The 24,666-nt window shown below is 39.2% G+C and overlaps 1 protein-coding gene across 1 annotated transcript in view; it reads left to right on the top strand.

Moving 5' to 3' along the window:
* The window catches only part of SPAG16 (sperm associated antigen 16), a 349,932-nt gene that overhangs the window by 49,756 nt on the left and 275,510 nt on the right, over nucleotides 1-24,666 (top strand). The window contains exon 10 of the mRNA XM_052675105.1: nucleotides 7,687-7,817. Within this exon, the coding sequence (XP_052531065.1) occupies nucleotides 7,687-7,817 (131 nt within the window). The remainder of the gene's footprint in view (nucleotides 1-7,686; nucleotides 7,818-24,666) is intronic.

A 24,666-nucleotide genomic window follows, 5' to 3' on the forward strand; every position in this document is an offset into this window, starting at 1 on the left:
TCAGGAGCAGCTTCAGGTTTAAATTTACTGCTAGCACCGCTTCACAAACTCTGAAGAGTTGCATGAAGACAGCAGCCTTGTATATAACATCAGAACAGTTCTAAAGGAGCTCTTGTAATTAATCTGACTTTACAATCTATTACATCCTATCTTCATGTTTATTTAAAAAAACAAACACAACACAAAAACCCCACCGAAAAGATGAGCTGTCAGAGTTCTGTACTGAACAAGGGGGATTTATGTTGCCACAGCCTCTGTAGGTGATTTTTTGTTTTTTATTAGCAAGCTAGGCAAGATGTAGTATGCAGTAAAAGCTTTTACTGTGCTCTCCTGCTATTGCTTTCAACTTGTTTTCCTTGTATTTCAGATGATTGTGATATAATTGTAGTTATGATTAATATAGTAAAATAAGGTGTAAACTTGTAGTACACTCAGTATGGACGTTGGCACTTTCTGAAATAGAGTTGTCTCAGAGTAAACTATCAGGCAACACAGAATACTGAATATTTTGCTGATGGCATTCTGATCACTGGGTGCATTGAGTATCTTCAGAATCGTTGCATTCTGCTAGATCTGCTGTTACTTCAGTTACAGAAAATATGAGGAAGATGGAATAATTCTGATTGACTGTATTTCATATTCACCTGTCAATACTGCAGCAAAGCAATTAATACTAATTCAAGTAGATACCTGGTGAACATTTCAGTGGGTTCTTGGTAATTCTTAGCCTGTGGAAATGGAAAGCTGTGTTAATTTGGTCAAGAGCTGAGATGTAGTGTAAAACTGAAGCCCTATTTTAGAAACTGTATTTGCAATTTTGAGTGGGGCTGTTGATTTCCATGGGACTACTTTAGTGTTTAAGGACTAAGGTATGGAAAACAAAACGTAGTGATATTTGGATCCTGTAAAATAAATAAAGCAAAAGATATTCTCCATAATGAAATAATTGTTTTTTTTCTTTTTTCAAGAAACACGAGCAAACAATTCTTAAATTTTTGTCACCTCTTGATAACTTTGAGTAGGAAGCTAATTTAACTGGTGTTTGAATGCTGCTAGCAGTGATTAGCACAGAACTTGACCAAGAACAAAAGGGCAAAGATATCCTTAATTTGGGGAGAAAAACAGAACGCTTCCTTGAATTTACTTAGGCAGTAACAGAAATCAGGTTATTTTGCTGAGATGTAGATCAATGCAGCAGCTGCATCCTAAGTATAACAACATTTTTCTTAGGTTTTGTTTCTGAACAAAACAGTGTTTGTTTGAAGTTGTGTGTGGATGTGCTGGGAGGTGTGCTGGTAATTGTGCCTGTGTGTGTGGATTCAGCCTGAGAATGAGCTTTGTCGTTTCAACTCAGAACAGCTACTGATGCTATAGAGCTGATTTTTGGCAAGGAGAGAGAGATTGCTCCTCCTCTTCCCTCACCAGAGGACTTGGATCCATCAAATGACTGGCAAGTGATCCTTGCTTCAGCTGAACTTCTTTTCTGTGTTTGGAATTAAAGGAGCAAAATTTGATTTCTTGGCTGGCAGTTGCATAGTTAAGCTAGTCTGCGTAGACTTCAATTTCTCACATCTGTATAGAGAAACCTAGAACTACGTGATGATGATCCAAACAAGGCCGAGCTGTTGTTGAGATAAATGGATTTGGAGGTTTCTTTCTTTTTTCCTTTTTTTTTTGTTTGTTTTATTATAGTAGGCTACATTTATTCTCAGCTTCAGGATAAGTTCAGCTTCTCTTATTGTCTTTTGTTTGTTTTGACAAGGGAGAATCTTTTGCATCTTCCTTAAGGAAAATGAAAGCTGCAGACTTGCTCAGAAAAACCTTGCTTTCAGAAGGGATAAAATGTAGTCTTCACTTAAAGATTCAAGACAAGAAAGGAGCTTTAAGGGTGAATTGTCTAAATTGCATAACGATTCCCATCCAGGCAAGATCTGTATCTTATCAGGGAGAGCTAATGGTCTGAGACTCCTGAGACAAAGCTTGGTTTGTGAGCTCCCGGAGTTAATTTCAGCTTGGTTTGTGGTAAATGACTGTCTTCTCAGATACTATGTGTCAAAGCTTAGGTTCTTTCCTGGAAGGGGGGGGGGGGGGGAGGGAGGGGGGAAGAGGATATTCTGTTGTTGGGATTTGTTTTGTATATCAATCTGTGAGGTATCAAAGCAGGGAATGCTGCTTCATGTAATCTGGTTTCTGTGGAGCTCTCAAGGTAAATCATGAAGACTGGATCCTTAATTATGGTGTGGATGTGTTTGCATTATTGCCTTTGCCAAGGATCTACCATTGGAGTGCCTTCCCTCTGCCTTCAGGACAAAAGTAGTTACGATGCTTCCTCTTTCCTGCTAGTATTTTTGACAGCTGTGGAAATACTGCATGTAAATGAAGGGGATGTCATGGCTGCTTTTTATCAGTGGCTAGCAGTCTGTTTCACCTGTAACTCTGTTATCTAAAGATAGTGCAGTTTCTAAATATTGGTCTGGGAGGTACAACCATCTGCTTCTGCTGTTGTCAGTGACTGAGGACGTGCATTCAGAATTAGAGTTAACAGAGATTCTTTCTAGGATGCTATTTTGAATGTAATGTTCCTTGCCTTTCATGAAGTAACAGGATTTTTAATTTCACAGGCAAGAAATGCATTACTTTCCCTTTCATAGTGATGTAAGACAACACCTTAATAGCTTTTCTTGTTGCCACATTCATGTTTTCGTAGTGCTGCTGTCTATTTCATAGCAGATACAAGAATGAACAAAAACCAATGCGTAGCAGCAACAAACTCTATGTTTTAACTGGATTCCACTGCTGTGTTCTGGGGAGCACTGGCATCACTGCTTCACCTGGCCGTGGCAGGTGATCCTGTGGTTCTTGGATTATCTCTACACCTGAGTCTGAGTCTCACATTCTAGTAAAATACGAGATCATCACAGCACAGGAGGTCAAAACTGCAATTTCAGAAATAAATGCAGAGGACTTAATTGCTTTGTAGATGAGGAAAATTAGGGTAAATACCTTTTTATTGACTTCTTTTCTGTGAAGAATGACATACTAATATTTCATATTATCCCCTTTTTAGCTCTATTTGTGAATTTTGCAGCAATAATCCACAGCAGTGTTTCCTCAAACAGTATCTGTTTTTTCTACTGAAAAATGCACCACTTTTCCAGTCACTTTTATTCAGAGTTCCTTAGTTTTGACTTGCATAGTATCGGTTTGCTCTGAAATGAGCAAAAATCTGATTATCTAGTAATTTTTAGTCTGAGTTGCTGAAAGGGAGTGAAGCAGCTCAGTTGTTCTCAGCTTTATTAATGTCGTTATTCTGGTTGTGCAAATTTGTAGCTCTCATAGGGTCACACTTGGACACAACAGCTGCTTAGATTTGCACAAAGGCAGTGGCACAGATTTGGAGTATCCTGATTTTTAGTTAATCCTCTTCACTTTTTAGCCTCTATATATAAGTACTGTAGACTCAACTACTCCCAGACTTGGACAGTGTATGGGAGTGGCTTCAGAGACCTGCAGGAATATTATGTCTGAAATGTAAGCTGAACATGACTTGTATTTATGTAAAAATGTTATTTTAGCCAGAAATGTATTATTTTCTCCTGGAATGGCTGTACAAGATTAAGTGGTTTGGAAGCTTTACATATTTTTTTCTAATTTTGAGTGTTTCTGTTTTTCTTTTCCCTACATTGTTTATCTTTTCTTTCCCCAGTTGTCATTATATACGACATGCAAAGAAATCTTATTTCTGTTATGCTGAGTTTCAAATAGTACCAAAGTCTTCAAGATTTTAATTGGAGGTTGATTTTCCTTACAGGATTTGCTTTGTTGCTTTTAAAAACACACAGTCCACTCTCACAGGAAGAACTCAGAGGTGGATATGTAATTTGCTTAATGAAATGAAGATACAAATAGTGCATGTAAACATGAAAAATAGTGCTCTGTGGAAATCCTCCAAGATCCCAGTGCTTTTCAGAGTGTGTTTGCAATTCTTTCTTGGCTCCTCTTTGTTACTTAGCATGTCTTTTAAAAACAAGTGCAAGTGTAGGAAACTACATTTAGATGGCTGATCTGTGTGAAGTGGGTGGTTTAAGGTGTGAGTGTTTAGTTAACAGCATACAGGTGCCTCGCTGATATCGGAATTAAGACAAGAAGGATGATGACTTCAGTCATCTTCTCTGCAGAATCTCCCTTGTTTCTGTCTTCCTTTTCAATCAGAAGAACGGCGAGACCAACATCCTGGGTTTCTCACCATTGGCAGTCCGTGCCATTCTGAAATGGAACCTGTTGTTCAGGGGATGGAATCGCTGAGTATCATTAAGGCTACTTGAAGCTGAAGTTGAACATAGCTGTAAAACCTTACCCAGAGTAACGCAGAAAACAATAGGGAAGTTTTTACATGAGCAAAATGAAGTATGTAGCTTCTTAGCTTTGCTGGGAAAACATAAATGTGGTTTAGGTGGGACAAAACTTATATTAATGTCTGTGATCAAGTATGGGAGGTGCTGAGCATTTAAAGCTTTTGTCACACCTAGTCTTTTTTAATAGTCAAGTTTGAAAAAGCAATACAGAACAGACACCACTGGGTTTTAGACTGATGTGATTGAGCTTATTTGTAAGGCTGAAGCCGTACGCTGCTGAAAAAATACCTTCTGGTCTCATCTGTACACTGGCACTGATCAGTAATGTCATTAGATAACATTAATAGTAATTCTGATCGTCTCTTAAAGAGTTTGATTCAGAGTTACAGCATCCTTACAGGACGTGTAGTGTAGAAAGCTTCTGAAGTGAGAAACACAATGATATTCTCTTGATAGTCTGTGATTTTGAAAATCCCATGCGTGTTTATTCCTTTAAATTAACCGTTGCCATCGAGTTAAGTACGAACAACAACAGAAAGTGGATATCCTACTGTGTGTGTGCACATTTTCCAATTAGAATGCCTAGATTTTATCCCATTCTTAATCTTTGTTGTGGACATCTTAAATAATGTGATACTTCATTCTTTGAAAGTTTTTACCAGCAGGATTTACCAGCAGGACGTCCTGAAAACACTGCAAACAAGAAGGATTACAAGTTGTTAGGAAACTACAGCCTTTGAAGTCATCTTGGGATGACTAGTGGATTTCATAAATACATTGTGTGCTGTTATCCTCCTTATGTTCTTTAATGACCATCTGTTTTTAATAAATCTGTTTAGTTGGGTTAATTGGAGTTGGTAATAAAACCTAGTTTGATCCTAAGAAATACATGCTGACTGAAAGTCAACCTGTAAGGATTAAGGATATGTTTATATGTAATTTGTTTTATTGGCTTTGCCAGGTGCAAGAAAAATGTATTTTTGAAGGATACAGAAGATCTGCCTTCCACTTATTTCTGGAGTAATAGATTTTTTCTTTTGGTGTGAAGAATTCATTCCAGTTTCTTAAAAGCACGTGGTTAAGCTGATGCTCAAATGCGGTAAAAGACTTTGTATTCAGATAATGATTGATGTATAGTAGCTAGATATGAAAAAAATTCTCTGTCACGATGTGATATCAGTTCTCTTTCGCAGGGATGTTATGAGTTTTGATTACTGCTGAATGCAGTTTACCTGCCTGAAGTCCTGAATGGATATTTCAAGCTGTTTGTACTTGACGAGTGCAGATGATGTCTAAGCAGCCATCTGATGCCTGTTTCTTTGACTTGGCTGTCAGAAACAAGGGCCGTTCATCCTTTCTCAATCCCTCTTACCTGGCAGAGTCAATCATGACACCAGCTGTTTTAATATTCCCTTTAAAATACTCTCTTCAGTGTTCAGTTAGTAGTACTCTTATGTCTGCTACAAATACATCTGAAGGATGTGGGTCTTTGTACAAATCCAGTCCCATCGTGTATCTTGCACATGTTATCCAAGTATCTTTGCTGCGCCATCCACTTCAATCAGCATCTGATTTTTTTGCCTTCCATTATCTATTGATGAAAATGTTTGGTGCTGTTTGTCACTGTTACCAAATGAGATAAGTACGTATGCCATACTCTTTGGATGTCTTGTAGGGGAAATTATCTTCAGGTTTCATTCTAAATTTATATCTAATGTATAATTAGTTTCACCTGAATAAAAGAATCTTCTTTCTCACTTGAAGCTACAGATTTCCAGGACAGAGACCTCCTTGCTCAGCCTGTGTGATAGCTCTCTTTCTGTATTTTATGGTGACTGAACGAGAGCCTTGAAAACGGACTTGGCTTCAGGTCTGTAATGGGATCTTATAAGGGGCAGATTCAGTGCAGGTGCTGTCTCACTGTGTTGCTGCTTTGGAGAGGCCGATACAAGGCTGCAAATCTGAAGATAGCCATTAGCCATAGTCAGGGGCATAGAACAGCACCAGCAGCTGATGAGGCAGATGTCAGAGCTGCACCCTGGGGTTCCAGTCCTCTTTTCAACAAGTGCTGGTGAGTTCTGTTGGAAAGATGCTGCGTGTGAAATAGGTTGAGTGCAAGATCTTCTTGTCCAAGCTGTGTGGCCTTCAGGAATACTCCCTGGGGTTATTCTTGGCGTGGGTCTGCGTATATACATGAGGAGGAAAAAAGGTTATTTACCTGTCTGCTTTTCTGTGTGTTGTACTGTGTCTCTGTACATATGTGGCAACCTTCTCTGCCTGCTTCTGTGTTGCTAGTAATTCAGTGGTTACACTGTAGGTACTGTGGTGCTGAACTTGTTGCTAGGACTTTACTCTTTCCATGTCTGCTTAGTAGATATATGTAAGGTAAAGCGAAAGGAATGAAATATAAATTGAGTAATTGGGAAAGTGAGAAGGAAATTCATCCATTCTAAGTTAGTTGAAGGAGGTTGCTAGCTGACAATGAAATGAAAGGATTTCTAGAAGTTGCTGTTGATCACGAGGTGGTACAGTGCAGGACAGATAGAGCAGTGCATCTTACCTTGGTAGTTTTGTTCTCATTAGACCTTTTTCTGTGTAAGTGAAAATAATTCATTTACTCTAAATCTGATTGGTATTAACTTTTGACTGCCTACCACCAAATACTTCATGAATGCAGAGATGCTGAATTGCACAGAGATTTTCTTGGATGGCTTTTTGTGTTCTTTTACTATGATGTGCTTACGATCAAAACATCAGCTAAGATTGTTACTTACACCTGCATCATTACACAGGCTCAGCTGTGAGTTCCAATTCCAGCAGAATTTTATTTGCCACTTACAGCTTTATCTCAGAACATCCAATCTGCAGAGGTGCATCTTTCCCAGCTGCTTCTCTGAAATACTTTTTTGGGGGTGTTGATGGGAGGAGTTTTGTTAGTATGAACAATGAGCATCCATGTTCTTATAACAAATGTAAGTTCACTGCTTTTGTTTGGTTACAAATAATGATTAATATTGATAGTTGATCTCTTCCTAGAGCAATGTTGTATTAATGTGACTGTCTAGACATTAATTCATAAGAATATAATTTCATAAGAACAAGCTAATCTCATAATACACAGTGGTTCACTACAGGCACCAGGCTTCCAGATATGCCTGTATTCATCTTTAACAATATATATCAGGATAAAATCAGGGCAACAGTGATTTAATAATTCATAAAAATTGAGCAGAGTGGAAAAAACGTGCTTTTAAAGTTAACGTAATTAGTAGTGCATCGCATGAACTTCTGCAGCGTTTCTGAAAACTATGTATCTATTCTTTTCCTTTAGGATTCAGAGTTCCCTGTTGATGCTCAAGTGAACTCATACCTTGCTCGTGCCAAAGAGTACAGTCGACCCCTGAAACATGGAGCGTATAAACTGGAAAACACTTTAAAACTGCATGTCTCAGCAGTGAGCTGGTAGGAGCCATTAACAGTACATTTATTTTATGGTTAAATACATTGAGTCTTACTTTTTTAGCAGATGATTCAGAAGCTTGAATTTTACATAAATTTTGAGAAACCAACTGTCCCAGTCAGGGGGAGATTTCTCTGAGAAGATGAAAGTGGAGAAAATGTTCATGAAATTTAGTGGGAGCATAAATACAGGGAAACATACAAGCAGAACTGTGTACAGATTGGGATTCGTCTCCTTTGTAAGAAGGGTGGCATTCTGCTACCAGATATGAGTGGGAAATGTAGATGTCTATACAGTCCAGTTCCAGAATGCTGAGCTAAAATGCTGAATATTTTTGCTGTTTGTATTTGGTTACAGCTTGTTCCCTTGGGTCAAGAATCAGAAGAGTTGAAATTTAAATTAGAGTGTGCAATAGCCTGTAAGCAATGACATTTCAGAGCTTGCTAGCTACAGGCAGAGGGAAAAAAAACCACTAGTGTGATGATTCCAAGTAATCTAGTTAATGATATTAAAAAAAGATTGAAATCATCGTTATTTTTATCATTAAAGTAATTTCATGTTGCATGGTACTTCTTACTGCACTTCAGCTGTTAATAGGTTACTTCTGAGGGTGTCTCTGTTTAAAAACAGAAACAAAAAAAAAACCAAACCCCCAGTACAACAATATTCATGGAGTTAATTTCTGTTGCTTAATTTCCTGTTGTATGTAAGAAACATAGTCCACTTCAGCTATGTTTTAAAAGCTTGAAAGTGCGAGCAATTCTCGTGCAGGGTAAAAGCTTGGGGTTGACTGACTTGTGCGGATGTCAGTGTTGTGAAGCAGTAAGATTATTTCATTATTTAAGCAGTACAGAATAGCAGAGCCAAGTAAAGCAATGACACAAATTGCAGAAAATGCTTTTTAGGATAGGTGAGTGTCAGGTAAATTTGTCTGCGAAGTGGGAAACCGTCTTTATATGTTTAATAACTGTAGTGTGATGTTCACAGACTTTTAGTTGGCTGCCAATATTTTGTACTGTTTTATTTTAGTTTGAGAGGGTTCCTCCTTAGTCTCTCAAATACTTGATTCTGGCTTTCCAGCTGGCTAATTCCTAACCTCAAAGGGTTAAGATAATATTTGGAATAACTTTCTGCTGTATTGTATAGTCATATGGGGCCAATTGGGAAAGAAATCAGCTTTGCTACTTGGAAGAGACTGTATCAAATCTGCCTGAAATGTTATTGAGTTAGTGGGCTTATCAAAAAGCAGTTAGTGCAACAATGGTGTATTGGGGGGGGGGAACCCAGACTGACAGAGAAGGAAAGCACTTCGATCCTTGCAGGATTTTCAGTGAGTCAGGTAGAATGAAGATCAAAACATAATTGTTCCAGTTGTTTTATCCCAGGACTTATGCGAGAGGCAACAGTGTAATGGTTTCCATGTTAATGTTTGTCAGAAGTTTCCTTTTACCTGCAGTAGAAAGTGAGATTTGCTATAAGCTTCTTTTAAACTGTATTGCAAATTGCTTGTATTAAAATACGTAGTGTGTGATTTTGAGTAGGGGTTGCTCAGAAGCTCGTCAAGGAAGGACTCCTCTGCCTAAATTTTGCAGTTACTGTGTACTTGAACAGAAACAGATCAAGTGTCATGCGTGTTCATGTAAGAATATTCTTTGCATCTCTTATCTGTTTTGAATGATATCTTTTAGATGATGCTGGAAGAATTATTCTAGATGTTTATATCCGGTGTTTCTAGTTATTGCTAGAAGAGATGGTTGTATGTACTGGAAATTCTGAGTACTTTCCACAGTTTGTAAATGGATGTCATACCTTGAGGATACAATACCACTAATTCACTAGTTCAGATGATTCGGATGTCTTTAGACTTGTTTGGAAACTCTTTAATAGCTTGCTTCAAGAAACAGCCACTAAATTAGAAAGGGGGAAAAAAAAAAAACAAAACAAAAAAACCCAGCAAAACACTTTAGGAGCTTTTATTTAATTTAATATACTGACAATATGATATTGACTTTGGTCAGAAGGTAGTGCTTTAAGTGAGGGCTCGAATAGAGCTCTAAAATGATTTGAATTGCTTGTTTGGAAACATAAAAATGTAAAAGCAGGAAAAGCAAAAAAGAACATTAAAATGTTCTTGCAAAAATGTAAGCACTATAAACACAGGCTGTAACTGAACCTCTCATTTGCTTAGAAATCTCTTTATGAATGTAGTGGATTGCAGTTTCTACATGTTTAACTATGAGAAAACAACATTGAAGACTGCAAGGCGTTAATTAAAAAGCTTTTCTAGTCTGTATATCGTTACTTTAAATCAATTTTTATAAGTGACTGGGCAGACTTTTGTCTAGCTAATGCTGAACATTGTATGGTTGCTTTGTTTTGTATCAGTGGGTCATTTTTTGGCAGTGTCTCCTCTGGAGTATTTTTAACACCCTTCCCTATTTGAGGAGTGAAACACTGAGTGTTCCTGTGCATGTCTAGAAAACAGACCTTGATGTTGAAGGAAAGGATGCTTTTAGTACTATACTGGCAGCAAATGGTGAAGGATTTGAATGGGGGAGACGAGTTGCAAATGCTTAAGTTTTGGGAAAAGTTTCAAGTGGAGCTCATACCTTATTAGATGCTGTGGAATGGTGAGGCATACAGCGAATGCACACGGAGCTCTAGTGATTGTTTTTAGTTTAGTGGAGCAGCTATTTGGTCCTGGTGCTGACTTTACTCAGAAGTCCCAGAGGTTATTAAATGTGTAAATCGTGGGGTTTTTTTTCTGTGGGAAAATGGCTTGGATCAAATTCTCTGTCTGGGGAATGAAATGCAAATGGCGTGTTTGAAGAAAAAAAAATAGTCAACTTCCACTGAAAGTAGTGGTAAAGTAGTGATGGCTGTCTGTTTACAGACAGGAGATAGAGAAACCAATAGCTGCTGAATGAAAACTGTTTCTTGTAGTTGACAGGATAAATAGAAAACATCCTGTTGACTTAGAAGGAGACCAGATTTGCTTTTTGGATTTAGGTTTTTCTTAACAGCAATGTCTCAGCAGCAATGCCTAATAAAGATAGAACAGAATCTGTTTAGTATATGTATCGGTAGAACCTCTTTATGTAGACGTTGCTGTAGAAGATGCAGCTCCAGCAAATCCAAATTCAGACTTTGTACATGCCTTAAAGCCGGTGCTGTGAGACCTTCACTTTAGCACCTTCCCTTGGGTAGGGAAAAAAATCCCTTGGGAAGCCATGGGGGCTTTTTGCCAAACTGAATGTTTCCCGCTTCTCAAATCTTCACACACTCTTCTGCATTAAGCTCCCATTTCTCTGCTGTCCTTGCGAGTATCCTAGTAAATCTTACTATGCCTGCAGGAAGGGCTGTAAGATCTATAATGCATGAATGATCTTCTACATCTTGCTTACTTACTGTCCATTTTCTCCTTACTTGCTGTCTGCCTCCCGAGGGGTTTGGATGTCTTACCAGGAAAGATACTTCTGTGTCGCTCTGTGTGTACGTCTGTCACAGTTTACTTTGTCTTCACTTGGGAAAACAGAGATGCCTACTCAAACATTATTCAGTACGTTTTTAGTGATTAGTGCGGTGTCAGAAAACAGGAAAATAGTATGTATTATGTTGGACAGATGCTTATCTGAAGTGCAGCTGAAAAAGCAGCAGTAATGGCATGAGTTGGAGATCAGTGCAATACTGTATTTTGCGTGTCATGTAATATATTTTGTAGTAAGAAAAAACTCCTGTTTCTCTTGTGTTCTTTTTTTGTTCAAATCTTATATCAGAAAATGAATGCTGTGAAAATATTGGGTATTTGGTATTTACTTTTGACCTTTTTTAGTACCTTTAACTCGAGCAGAATGACAAGTGAAGGCTCCATTGCCTTCTCTTGCTCTTTTCTTAAGTTTTTAAGACGCCTTCTCCTTTTCAATCTCCTTCCTGCCCATGCATCGCATACATAGGTTGCAGTTCTCACTCAAAGCTTATTTGATGTGGCAATTGTTCTAAAAATGCCTTTTGATTGTAGATAAAACTCATAAAGCATATGACCTAATGACTTCGAGTGTGCCTGTACAAATAGAAAATGTATATTCTTGTTTACAAGTAACTTAATGTTCCCACGTCTTTTATTCCTGTTCAGTATATTGTAAAAGAAAAAGATAGAACATCAAAACCATTCTGCCTGGGCACTGTAAAATACAAAGCTGGAGATAAGTACGAAGGAAAGCAAATACAAAATGTTTGGTGATTATCTAGGCTTTCCTGATGGGACCCAGTGAAAGATAAGTTTTCTATAGGGACTAATTCATCATTATATCTCATTATGCTAGTTTTCCCCATTTTTTTTATCAGCGGATTCCAGATGAGATTATTAAAACTTATCTCCTTGGGAACCATGCAAATTGACTTGCAGCGTAAAATGTGTAGGTGATTTTATGAGGCTTATTCAAAAATTGAAATTGAAGTTAGTCTTGTGGTGCCTTGTGCATACTTACAGAGGTGAGACTGATTTTGCTGAAAGGATGCTTGGTGTTAACATGAGGAATTTCCTTTTGAATTCATCTGAAGTTTGCTGTAGAATACAATGGTGCAGATTGGTGTTTTTCCTTTAGAGTTTCAATCTGATGCAGAGAGTGTTCTGCAGTCATTTACAGTACCGTGCCACTCGTTTTAGTTCATGTCCTGCTTTGCGTCTCTTTTGGGCACACGACTTTTCAATTTCATTTCCAGACTGCTGTTCTTACAAAAGATGGAAGAAGCAGGCTGTTAACACCTGTTGGGTATGAACGAGGTAATGGAAGTAGTGTAGTAGCTTGTAAGCAAACATCTTGATAGTTTCTTCTCTACTACCCGTCCCAATTGGAGAGAGTTCCATATTAACGCATCGAGATGTCTGTCTTCTCACTCCTTGAGTTTCTTCTTTGTGATGCCTTATGCTCCTGACACTGGGTAGCTTGATGCTTTGCTGAGACTGCTGCCTGTCAGACTGATGAATGTTGTCTCCCTTTTTCCTGTATTCCAACCATTTGTTTCCATCTCTGTGTTGTTGTGCAGCTGGTGAAGTAATGTCATTTTGTTCTGCGTCTGTGCGATGCCAGGCAAAGAACAGTCCATCTGCCAAGGGGTGATCAGTCACGAGTCGTATTGCGTCCTTGTGAGAGATCACAAGCTAGAAAAAAGGAGTTCAGAATTCATGGGGTGGAATTCCTTATCAAAGAGGGAAAATTTAGGAAGCTGACTCCCCTGAGCATTACGGAGTAATTTCCATGAACAGCATTGGGTAACTGCGCCGTCGTGTGCTGATTTCTTGCATGAGTTGACACAGTGAACTGGAGATGTGCCTTAGCGGTGTGAGTTGCTGCTTAACTTTCCTATGGAAATTATACCTGATTTTAGAGGTTTCTGATGTACAGTGTAGCTGGTGCAGGTGTTCAGCTCACGCACAACAGGCTTTGAAGTCTCGGCCCATGATAACTATGGGGCCTGTGTCTTGCTCTCCTCACCTTCCCACATCAGCAATTCAGAACTTTCCCTTCTTTTTCTGTTCAGTTTGCGTAGTATCTTATTGTTTCTTACAATGTATGCTTCATATTTAAGACCCACAACTCTATAACTTTTAAATATTGTCTGTCTTTTTCCTAAGTGTGAATTTCAGAGCTTTATTTCTGATGACAAAGAGCTCTAGAATGGATTTTTTCTTACCAAACTGGTCTGGAACCTGGTGGTGTATCTGTTTCTGGGACTGATTGTCTCAGCATGTAATCGCTTTCATGTTAACACATGAAAAATATTTCTATAAATTGGCTGAGACAAAGCACCTGTTTGAAAGTAACTTCAGGAAGAAAGACACTTTTCATGCCTTACACGTACTGCTGAAACAAACCTGCATCCATGTAGTTGTGTAAATAGTCTATAATGTTGAACTGTTTAAAGATGTTATGCAAGGAGTTTACTTCTTTATTAGAACACCCAGTATCTCTTTTCTGTTACTGTTCTCCAAAAGCCAAAGCTTTAATTATTCTTTCAATTCAGACATAAAAGGTTTTTATCAAAGATGAGCAAAGCGAGTCTCGCCTTCATAGAAATTGCTCAGTCCCCTGCTTCCTAGCTCTGAATTGTGTTCTACGGAATGTGAGATGGATAGAAATCTGGCTGGGTGGTTGTGTGCAGGAGTTGGTGAGCAGTGGCACGATGTTTAGTTGAAGGCCACTCACTGGTGGTGTGCCCCAGGAGGGCTTCTTTGTTAATGACCTGGCTGGTGGGACAGGGGCACCCTCAGCAATTTGCAGGTGGCACAGAACCAGGCGTAGCAGCTGACACCCCAGGGACCAGGACAGTCTGCAGAGCAGAGTGCAGGAACTTCTTTGAGTTTCACTGAAGAGAGTATCTGTGAAGCTGATGAGAAGATATGCAGATGTTTCCATTGAAAATAAATGGATATTTTGTCCTCCTGCTAAGGAACATATGAGAACTCCAAGGCCACGAGGTGTGGAGGGTACACTTATCAGTGTCCCCACCTATGGTGGTGTGGGGGGAATATGATGTGTCTGCCTTACTGCCCCCACTGCCTCTCTGTCCCAGTGGGCTGATGTCAGGCACAGACTGACAACAAGGTCCTTTCTCCATGAGTCCAAGTGCCATCCGACAGGTGGCTCCCAGAGGTGTGCTCACGGTGAGCTCGAGCTTCTCACAAACTCAGCTGTGAGTACCAGGATGGACACCCAGCAGCTGAATGATGGGATGGTAGGTGGCAGTGAGCAGTGCAGGCTTAATCTCTTGCAGGTTTAATTTAGTTCTTTTGCTTGGTGATGACAAAAGCTTATCAGTGTATGCGCTCACGTGACTGCCCGCCCTGTTATCTCCACTGTAGTGTTCTGTGTGGCCATGTTATCCTCGTGGGGAATAATTCCTGCAAGATTATGTACAGAGGAGATCCTGAAATTGAATTCATGTCTTTTGAGACACAGCTCAATGCTCTAGCTTTCTATTTCGGAGTATTGCTGTTTTTCTATAGAAATTAAGTTCTTAATTTTTTCTGCATTTAGACCCCATTGCCACAGAGAGATTATTTCACTGACTTCAAACTGTTCATTTTCATACAGTGTCTCTGTAAGAACTTTAATGCAGCTTATGAGGAGGGAGTACTTGTAGGAATATGTCAGATGTAGCTTAGCTCCTTGTAATGCAGTTTAGTAAGGAGAAAAACTGAATAATCAGCAACCAGAGGGCGGATCACACTTGGATAAGCTCTGCGAGGGCTTGGTGTAGCACTGGTGGGAAGGCATGGCTCCTGGCAGCAGCTCTGCATCCCAGCATCATCCCACCTAACATTGGTAATACGGGGAGAGGTGTGTGTTTCCCTTAGCTCTGCATTTGCCTCCTCTTGGAGTCACCTGGTGGAAGTTCCTTCCTTGTCCCTCTCTGTAAGTTTTCTGGCTGCCACAGTTGTGAGGAGTTTGTTTCTCATTAGCTTTGCCTGCAGCTTTGACCACGTTGATGGCTCCTGTGGGAAGGCCTCAGCCATCACTTTAATGGGCAGCTTGAAACCATAACAGTAGTAATTTGAAGTTGCATTGTGCTCTTTTATGGCGCGCCCACAAAATGAGCTGGGTAGCTCTGTAATTTTGTGAGCAAACAAGCACCTTTATCAGAAAATAGGACACTTTCAGGGAAGGTCAGTGGAGGGAAAGCATATTTTTATTAGTTACCTTCATTGTCTTTGAAGCAGGCTTTGCAGAAAATCCTCAAAGTACTTGATTATAAAGGCATGATTGTAAAAAGATCGTCTTAACTTTATGAAGGTTCCTCTGTATTCTCTGTAGACTGGAAACTATCATGCCTGGTAACTGTCAGCAATTCTAAATCTGGGTTATCATCTTTTTATTCCCTTACTTATTAATAATCTGTGGACAAGATGGGGTCAGTAGTTTTCTGATCTTCAAAAAAAAAAAAGCCAGCCTATGCTGAGCTGCTTGAAAGTAACTTCTATGATGCGTAAACTGGATGTTGAGATGCTAGTGAAAGGAAATACTTCAGTGAGCGTGAAAAATAATTTGTGTGACAGAATCCAAGTTGTAGAAATGTTTAAAAAAAAAAAAAAAAAAGTGCTCAATTTGTTTTAGTAAATTAAAATGTTGAACTCCAGGATTTCCAAAAGGTGAGTAATATCTGTCTTTACACTTCAGTGTCTGATGAGATTCTAATACCTATCTGCAATAAAACCCCCACAACCTCAATGTCGAGCACAGGCATGTTTTCTGTATCCTGAAAACTCATTTACATTTTTATAACGCTCTCAGCATCCATTCAGAACTGATCTTTGACAAGAAATGTGGAGGCAGTGGTTACCTAAGATCCCCTGTTTTGATTCCAGGTTTCAGTTTTAATTTTTCTGGTATTTGACAGTGTGTTTTCACATACAAGGAAGGTCACATGTATCTTTGGAAAAAGTATGTTTGTTTGTTTGGTTTTTTTTAACATTAGTTTGTAGGTAGTCATGGCAAGACTTAATGAATATTTGAGGTAGGTAAAAAGAAGCTGAGAAGATAAAGTTCGTTTCCTGGGGAAGGAAGGAGTGTTGCTGTTCTATGCAGAATATATTGAGATATTGTGGAAATGGAAGGGGAATGTGATGAGAAGATGAGGAGGAATATCTCTAACAACGCTGAGCTAATGGAGTCATTGCTAGAATGGTATGCAGTGTTCCCTCAGGACATTCACATGATTTGTACTTAACTTGTAAGATACATTGTATGTTTTGGTTTTGTTTCCAGGTACTGTATTTTATGGAATAATATTCAAACTGTTAAAAAATTGTTGGGATTATTCCACGTGGACACACAGTGGTAGGATTTTGTCCAGGGCAGTGGAGATGAAAAAGCACACGTGGTCTTAGCCAATTTCATATGCTCCTCATCAAGATCAGAGCGCATGAAGTTCTGTGTTTAAAATAATGGGTGGTTGTCTTTTCTTTATGCTTGCCAGCTGTGCCTGCCTAAAAGATGAGGCAGGACAGCACTGCCTTAAGCTGCTAAGCAATCTGAGCTGCCCAGAAAAGGCACCTCCAACCTTAAAATTCTGGTATCTTGGGCTTTGCAGTCTTGATCAGGTGCTATTTCTCTTGAACTTGCAAATACACTGTGTTATTACAGAGCTGTACTTTCAAGGCAGTATTCTAATCAAATGAAATTTAAGGCATCTTGCTGTGGAAATGTCCAGTATGATTGCCAATTGCTGACTTCTTTATTGAACAAATTAGGGGAATTCCTGCACACTTCCACATTTGCAAGTATGCCTGAGAGTTTTCACATTCAATCTTTCTTTATGTAATGGCATGCATATTGACTGTGCTCACAAGGTGAATATATTGTTTCTTTTTCTTAGCCGTGGATGTTTTTGTTTTAATTCCATTGTAATTTCTGCATGGCAAATTCTGAAAATATCAATAGTTGATATGCTTTGAGCTGTGCAGCTGTTGATAAGGTTAATAGGGAAAGTGGGAGTTGAACTCAGTTTGAAAGATGAAGTTTCAAGCTTGTCTTTCAACATTTTTTTAGTGGTGGGGGGGGAGTAAATTCCCTTGGCCTTACTTGGAGATGCTGAAATCAACTTACAAATGTTCATTTCACCTGTTGGCTTGTTCTCTGCATGATGTCTTCCTTATTTATCTCATTCTAATTTTCATTAACATAACAAGGCTCTGAGGAGACCTTATTGCAGCCTTCCAGTACCTGAAGGGACCTACAGGAAAGCTGGAGAGGGACTTTTCATGAGGGCAGATAGTGACAGGATGAGGGGACATGGCTTCAAACTGGAAGAGGGGAGGTTTAGACCAGAGATCAGGAAATTCTTTACTGTGAGGATGGTGAGATGGCGGGTGGAACAGGCTGCCCAGTGAGGCTGTGAATGCTCCTTTCCTGGAAGCATCCAAGGCCAGGCTGGATGGGGCTGTGAGCAACCTGGTCTAGTGGCAGGTGTCCCTGCCTAGAGCAGGGGTTGGAACTAGATGACCTTAACGTCCCTTCCAACCCAAACCATTCTGTGTTTGTGTGATTCTTTCAGAGCTGTCTCCCTGGAGGATTTCCAGCATTGCATTATAAAATGTCCAAATACAGTTGGTCAGAAAACCAAGCAGTACGGAATGGGTTACATTCGGAGCGCTTCACCAAAATTTGCCTCTTACAAGTAGTATTTTTCAGTAGGCTGCCACCTCCTTACTCAGTGCCAATTTCTACAGGAGTATTTTAGGCTTAGAGTTTGCGTGCATCTTGATAGAGGTAACAGAGCTCTGAGTGGGTTACTGTACCAGAAATTCAGTGGCACACTTAAAAACTTGTTTGTGAAGGAGTAATAGGCTGTGTGCTGTTCCTAATGGGTGCTTTTGTTTCTTTATTGTCTTGTTCAGCTGAGGATGTGCTGTAGTACTTAAAAGCAAGTGAGAGACTCATGACTGTGATGAGTTACAGCTATGAATTCGTTTACAGAATGGGATTTAATTGCTGCTATTATAGCTAATTATGACTGGCATAAAACTAGGTAATTTTTTGGGCATCATCGTCAGATTACATCGGTTCGTGTTTCTTGCCAACACTAGCTTCTGTGCAGATCTGCTAAGGAGTAAGGAATCCCCTTTTAGGGTTTTGGGAACTCCAAAGTGCAGCTGACCTATGGCAGCAATAATTTTTCTAATACTTTCTAATACTAATGCTGATAATTTCAGGAATAATGCACGTCTTTGGGGCCAAACTTCTTTTATCACTTGTGCACAAAGTCTAATTCAGACCCACCTCTCAGAAATTCTGTTTGCAGGTGAGTAAATAATGAACATATTTCAGATGAGAGTGACTCCCAGGTAGAGATTTGAACAAAATGACAAGATTGCCTTGGGGAAATCTGGCTTATTCTGGAAATGTTGTAAATGTAGATAAAATCTGAAAATGTGTGGAGCTTTTAGTTCAGTCTTAAATTTAGTTAATGATGTGGTTTGAGATTTTGCAGTCAACACTGTAGGACAGATCATCTGCAGAGTTAAACAGATCATAAACTCTTTCTCTTGAACCAATCAAGAGAACATTTCGATTTTCATTTTACATTAATGGATGCTGAATACTATAAGAGCAGTAGCCAGATTTCCTGCCAACTCCTTGCATTTTACAGCAAATCAACTCTAATGTAATAAAAAAAGATGGAGACTTCACTTTACAGTGTGATGGATGTGGACACCTGCATCTGAGAAACAAAAATGTCATGCAGGTGAAAGTCTAAGACTGAGATTATCCTTCTTTAGTTGTGAGTGTTTGCAGTCATGAAAGTTAATAGGTGATTATCAGGGCGATTGCCAAACTGAGCTTCTGTGCTGATAAGTGTTTGTTTTTCCATCAAAATAAATCCATCTGTCTGCAGTGATGCTTTAAACAGAAACTCTGCAGAACATGTTTGCTTTATTATAATTTGTAGCACACAGTTTGTGTGTGTGGCTGCAGGTAGTGCTCTTGGTCTGCTTTGTAATGTTTAGATGATAAAGTGAAGTACAGAAATAGGTTGCTATTAATGTTTTCCATTAATTTCTTCCGTTGAAAAGAACAGTTTTGTACTTTGTCTCATGAAGGAAAATAGCTTAGATGTGCTTTTAGCTGATACACGTATTCCTTTTTAATTAGCCTTTGAGTTTGCTGAGTTCAGAGAGCAATAAGATGAAAACTAGCTATCTCTGAGTGCATGACAAGTTATTCCACATCCTAGATGTAGCAAACGAAGGCGAAAATGCTCTGTGCAAATTCGAGTCAGAAGTGTTTTTGATGTTACTGTGATAGACACCTGGGCAGCCCAGATGGCCTCTCCTCATCTGGGAAGAGCTGGCTTCCAGCAAAAGCTCCTTCCTTCCTCATACACAGCGACAGGAGATTTTTCTCCCAGCGGTGATACCAAGTGGAAAGCTTCTCACTCATGAACTCAAATAAGCCGTAGTGTTTTGTTTCTTTCCCTACTGCTTAAGCATCCAGCCCGAACATTCCAGTAGGGGTATTTTATCTTCTTCTTGAGAAATAATGTTCTTTGATAGCTGACAGCTGATTATTTTCTAGCTGCAGAGTTGGAGTTACAACTTGATCTTTTGCTGCTGAGTGGACTTTCCCTCTTTGTTTTCATCAGTAGTGTAACTGGGGTGTTCTGTTCAGTGTGTCGCTTTTGTAACGTCCCTGCCCTTGTTGCCAGTGATGTTGTCACGCATTGTTGCTTGGTTTTGAGAGCACTGTGTTGCTATTAAGTGGTGCTTTACAGTTGTTATGTCTTTGCACCTGTTGTGATTTGAATGTGCTTCTGAGCTGCAAAACCTAATTCTGTCTAAACAATTGTAACGAGCTTTTACCTCTTCAAGGTACTTGGTAAAATTTTACCGGGATCAGTAGGTGCCAAATAACACAGTGTTCTCCTGAAGTGTTATTTTAAACTCTTAAAAAATGTCTTTTTGTAGCAGTATATATGCATTTTTATATAGCTGCCAAGTAGAAACTGGGGGAACACTTTAAAACGTAGAACTGCTGTCAACCAGGAAGCCAGTAGCGCTTGTTTCACCCAACCAGACTATTTCTGGTGAAATTTCATGCATTTTTAAAGAACTAATTAATGCAGTGTCCCTCATCCTTAATTAGTTCCACGTACGGCGTTGGCTGCAGTGTCACTGGCTGTCTTCAGAAGGAGTTAGGGAACAAGGAAACAACTTCTTTGCTTTGAACAGTGCTTGAATGGATCTCGTCCCTATCAGAAGGCAAGACAGCGCAGGGAGAGGACAAAAAACAACAGTGAACGAAGTAAGATTGATGGCCGATGAGATCAGTGAGAGCTTTTTATCTGAAAATAAATTCTTGGGGCTTCTGAATAGTTGGGAAAAATATTTCAAAGGAATGTGTAATTGTCAACACTGTCCTGGTGTACTGACAGCTAAACATGCGTGGAACTTGGTTTGCCTCAGAAAACAAAGCAGTAACTCTGACTTAATGGTTTCTGGACGGGCTCTTTTAACTCACTATGTAATGATGTACAGGTTTACAGCGTGGAAATGTCTTTCAACTCCATTTTGTGTTGCCTATTTTTATAGCACAGAGAAAACAGCTGTGTATTTCAGATATTTAAGTTATTCTGCCTTGCTGTCCGTTCCGTGCTGTGTGCAGATGTAACAGTGCACTTCTATACACATAGCAATCCGTGTACCTTATGTTTGCTGTATGACAGAGTTCTCAAATGTGCTTTTCAAGTATTTGTGAGAAGTCTGCACTGTATGTGTTATTTCTAATTCTGTTCTTCAAGTTTAAGCGTGTATAAATGTGTTCAAATACAGACCGAAAAGTATTATTAATACTTTCCTTAAAGGGAATGAAGTCAAGGCAGAGCTCGAGAAGTAGAATACTTGAAAGCTCAGTTTTTAACTCATCTTTTTTTCCTTAAAGACATGTTTTGCCCTTGACAGGTTGTGAAGAGCAGTGGCTTATCTTAGCGTCTGCACTTATAATGAGGGAAGCACTGTGTGACCTTGCAGTGGGGAGCCTGAGACAAAGGTGGCACTGGGTTAGGCACGGCCATGCTTGGGTAGGTAACCTGGGGGCTCTTGAGGATTGACTTTGGATGAGCCATCTGAACTAAACTCTAGGTGCTGAGTATTTAAAATTCATCTCTAATCCCTGGGTGTTGTTTTCAGTCTATTCTTACCGTGAATCCTGTTTGCCCTTATTTATATCCTCGTTCTTTTAGGATTTCTTCTTGCCTTACTTTTGTATCATCTCTTGAACTCTCCATTCTTGTCAGTTTTCATATGGATCACAGTGTGATGTTTAGTCTGTGTTTATGATAGGCCTGGACCTGAGTTGCAAGTCATTTTATGAACGTATTTCTGTTGTGACTGAGCTGACAAGGAAATTGTGCGTTAAAAAATTTCTTTATTACGTTGTTCTGTCATAGGAAGTAAACTACCTACTGTATACCTTTATTTTTGGCAAGAAGTAAAACGCAGACAGACAAAGCAGCTCTGGTAGCTACTGAAATTCATGTTCAGGTGAATTAGCTTTGGGTCTACATTTCTCTTTTTGGGCAGACTAAAGGAAATGATTTGTGAAAAACAGGAGAATGGGAGCACGTGGATGTACCTTTGTAACTTCACTGTGTAGTAGCAGTTATAACTCATATTAGAACCTGAGCTCTAAAAGGCTAATTATGTGAAATTGTTTTCATAGATCATAGTAAATTTTCCTAGCATTTAAACAAATGATAAATATAGTACTTGTGTAAGCTTTTTCAGAATCTTATGGGAATTGTTTAATGTTGAACTGAGGTTTTTGGTCTTTTTAATGAGCTGGCAGTACATGTGGAGCAATTTGGCTGTATTTTAGTTTTTGCAGATTACTTGGATCTGCTAATTAAAATGGCCCTTTGAGACCCTTTTGTGAAGATTAATGGGTTCCCAGAAGAATAACATTCCAAATGCTAGAGATCTGCAAGACTTTTGAGACTAGCATTATTTTAAATTATGCCAAACTTTACTAGATTAAACATTATCTGTTGATGGAAGAGGGACTGAAATTCACAAGAGGCTCGGTAAAGATAAAACACCCATTTATACTCATTTTGTGTTCCCTTTCTGCAGAAAGCATGTAAGTTAAAAACTCTCGGATAACATTACGGTCTAGAAGAGTTTAAAGGGAGGGAAACAGTTCCAAACAATCCTAAAGGGAACAACTCCCACAGGAGGAAAATCACTTGGAGTATTATCCACCCCCGCTGCATGCACATCTGGTAGTCCTTGTAACTGGAGCCTAAGCTGACTGATAAACCTGAGTGATATTGAAGGCATCCTGAGCAAGAAAATGGGATCTGGCTAGCTTGGGAAAATCCTTAGGAGATTTGGTGGCCTAGACTACTTCCACTTCCAAGTAGAAGCAGCGCCTTTGCAGGAAGATGACCGCTTCATACCATAACACAAATCACTTTCCTTTTGTCAGTTGCAAGCTAAGCAGTCTTCCAGTCCCAAAGTTCCTTTTAAGTAGACTGAGTTGTTGATATGATCCTTAAATTTCTGTCTTCTTAAAGTCTGTGTTTTTTGTTTTGTTTTTTTTTGCTCTTTTTTTGGGAGTGGTCTTTATCAGTCCTCCTGGCCCTCTGCTTTGTGTTTCAGTTTGAACCTTTTTGCTGGATCTTCTGTGTGGCAGTTGCAAAGGTGGTTTGTTCTTTGATTCAGGTTTTCAAAAGAGTATGTTTTAAGCACCTTAGAATGGAGTTTGGAGAAAAACTGATCTATGTAATGCTTTTAGAAGAAGCACATAGGAGAAAAGTTGACATATATTCTTGCATGTGTGTTGGTCTCCCATTTTTCACTACTCAGTGAAGATGTGCAGGCACCCTCATTAAATGAGTGTCCTTTTTGGAGAATGAAGTTCATCTTTGGAAAGACGATGGAAAGCAGCTTGGTCAGCCTTGGAAAGAAACATGTCTGTTTTGAAGTTGTTCTGTATTTCTTTTATATTCATACTGAATGCCTATAAAAATGTATGTTCTGAGGTGTGTTTTTCACATGGGTGGTTTTTGTGGTGTGTCTTGGGGATGTTTTTTGCAAGTCATCTGGCTTCTGGCCTGTTTACTAGTTCTCTGTGAATCGTGTTCCTATTAGAAGTTGGGTGGAGGTTGAGGGAAAACTGACTTTTCTCTTTGCCCTTCTACGGATAATTTTTCCATCACTTGAAACCTCTTCATGACTCGTTCTGGTTCTCCATCTGCCCTTTCTGGAGGAAGCTGCAGTTCTTGAGGAATGAAGGGAAGAAACTTGGACAGTTTAATTTTTACCTGCTCTTTATCATTATATGTTTTCCTTTCTCTTGATGAGGCCTGGCCAGATCTGAGATGTGCTTTTGCAGAGAACAAGGATTACAGGTGAATTGACTGGATGTTGTGTTGAGGGACATGGTTTAGTGGGAGCTATTGGGAATAGGTGAACGGTTGGACTGGATGAGCTTTTAGGCCTTTTCCAACCTTGGTGATTCTATGATTCTACAGCTGTAAGAACTGTTACTGGTAGGAACAGGGTGAGGTTTGTGGGGTTTTTGAGCTCCTCAGCATTAATTTCACACTGCTTTTTGTTGTCCTTTTTGCCTTTGAAAATTTTTCTTTTATATACTTAGGAGCACATGTGAATGGATGCTTATCAGTTTGAAAGCCATAATTTTTAGATAAAAGATAGACCTTTGAGCTGTGCTACATCTGCTGAAATGAAGTAATATGAAACTCTTTCCTGAGGTGCTATCAGTGAGTTTCATACTCCTTTAATTTAGAGCTATGATTTAGCTTTTATCACCAAATCTAGAATTAACTTTGTGTTGACTTAGATTTTACGTGACCCACCTTGTGCCATCAACAGAAACTTCCTGTGGTGTGAAGGATGTCATAAAGATGAATCCTATTTTAAGCTTGGTTTTCAAATGTTAATTTGCAGTGAAAGCCTCAGTTTCCAAACCTTCTGGAAGTCGTAGATACCTGCTGCTTACTGAGCAATTTGCTCTTTTCCTGGAAAGACTGATGGACAGTTTTTACCCTGAGTGTGAAACATTCAATCAGGGAACGTGTTTTTACTGTGTCAAAAGACATCTGCTTTAAAACAGTTCTCATTCCATGCTGTTACAAGCCCCATAGTGTGTTTTATACTTCTTATTGCATTTGAAAGTAGTGCAGTAGTGGTAGTGGTAGGTGATTGGGTGATAATTGAACGCACTTTCATTATAAAAATTGGATGCTCAAGGATTTTTAGGAACCTCTGTGAATTGAACGGCACCAAAGATGTAGAGGAGCTGAGAAATCTCAACATCTTAACCTATGAAAATG

The sequence above is a fragment of the Tympanuchus pallidicinctus genome, unplaced genomic scaffold (assembly GCF_026119805.1).
Source record: "Tympanuchus pallidicinctus isolate F22 unplaced genomic scaffold, pur_lepc_1.0 scaffold15, whole genome shotgun sequence".
Lineage (NCBI taxonomy): Eukaryota > Metazoa > Chordata > Aves > Galliformes > Phasianidae > Tympanuchus > Tympanuchus pallidicinctus.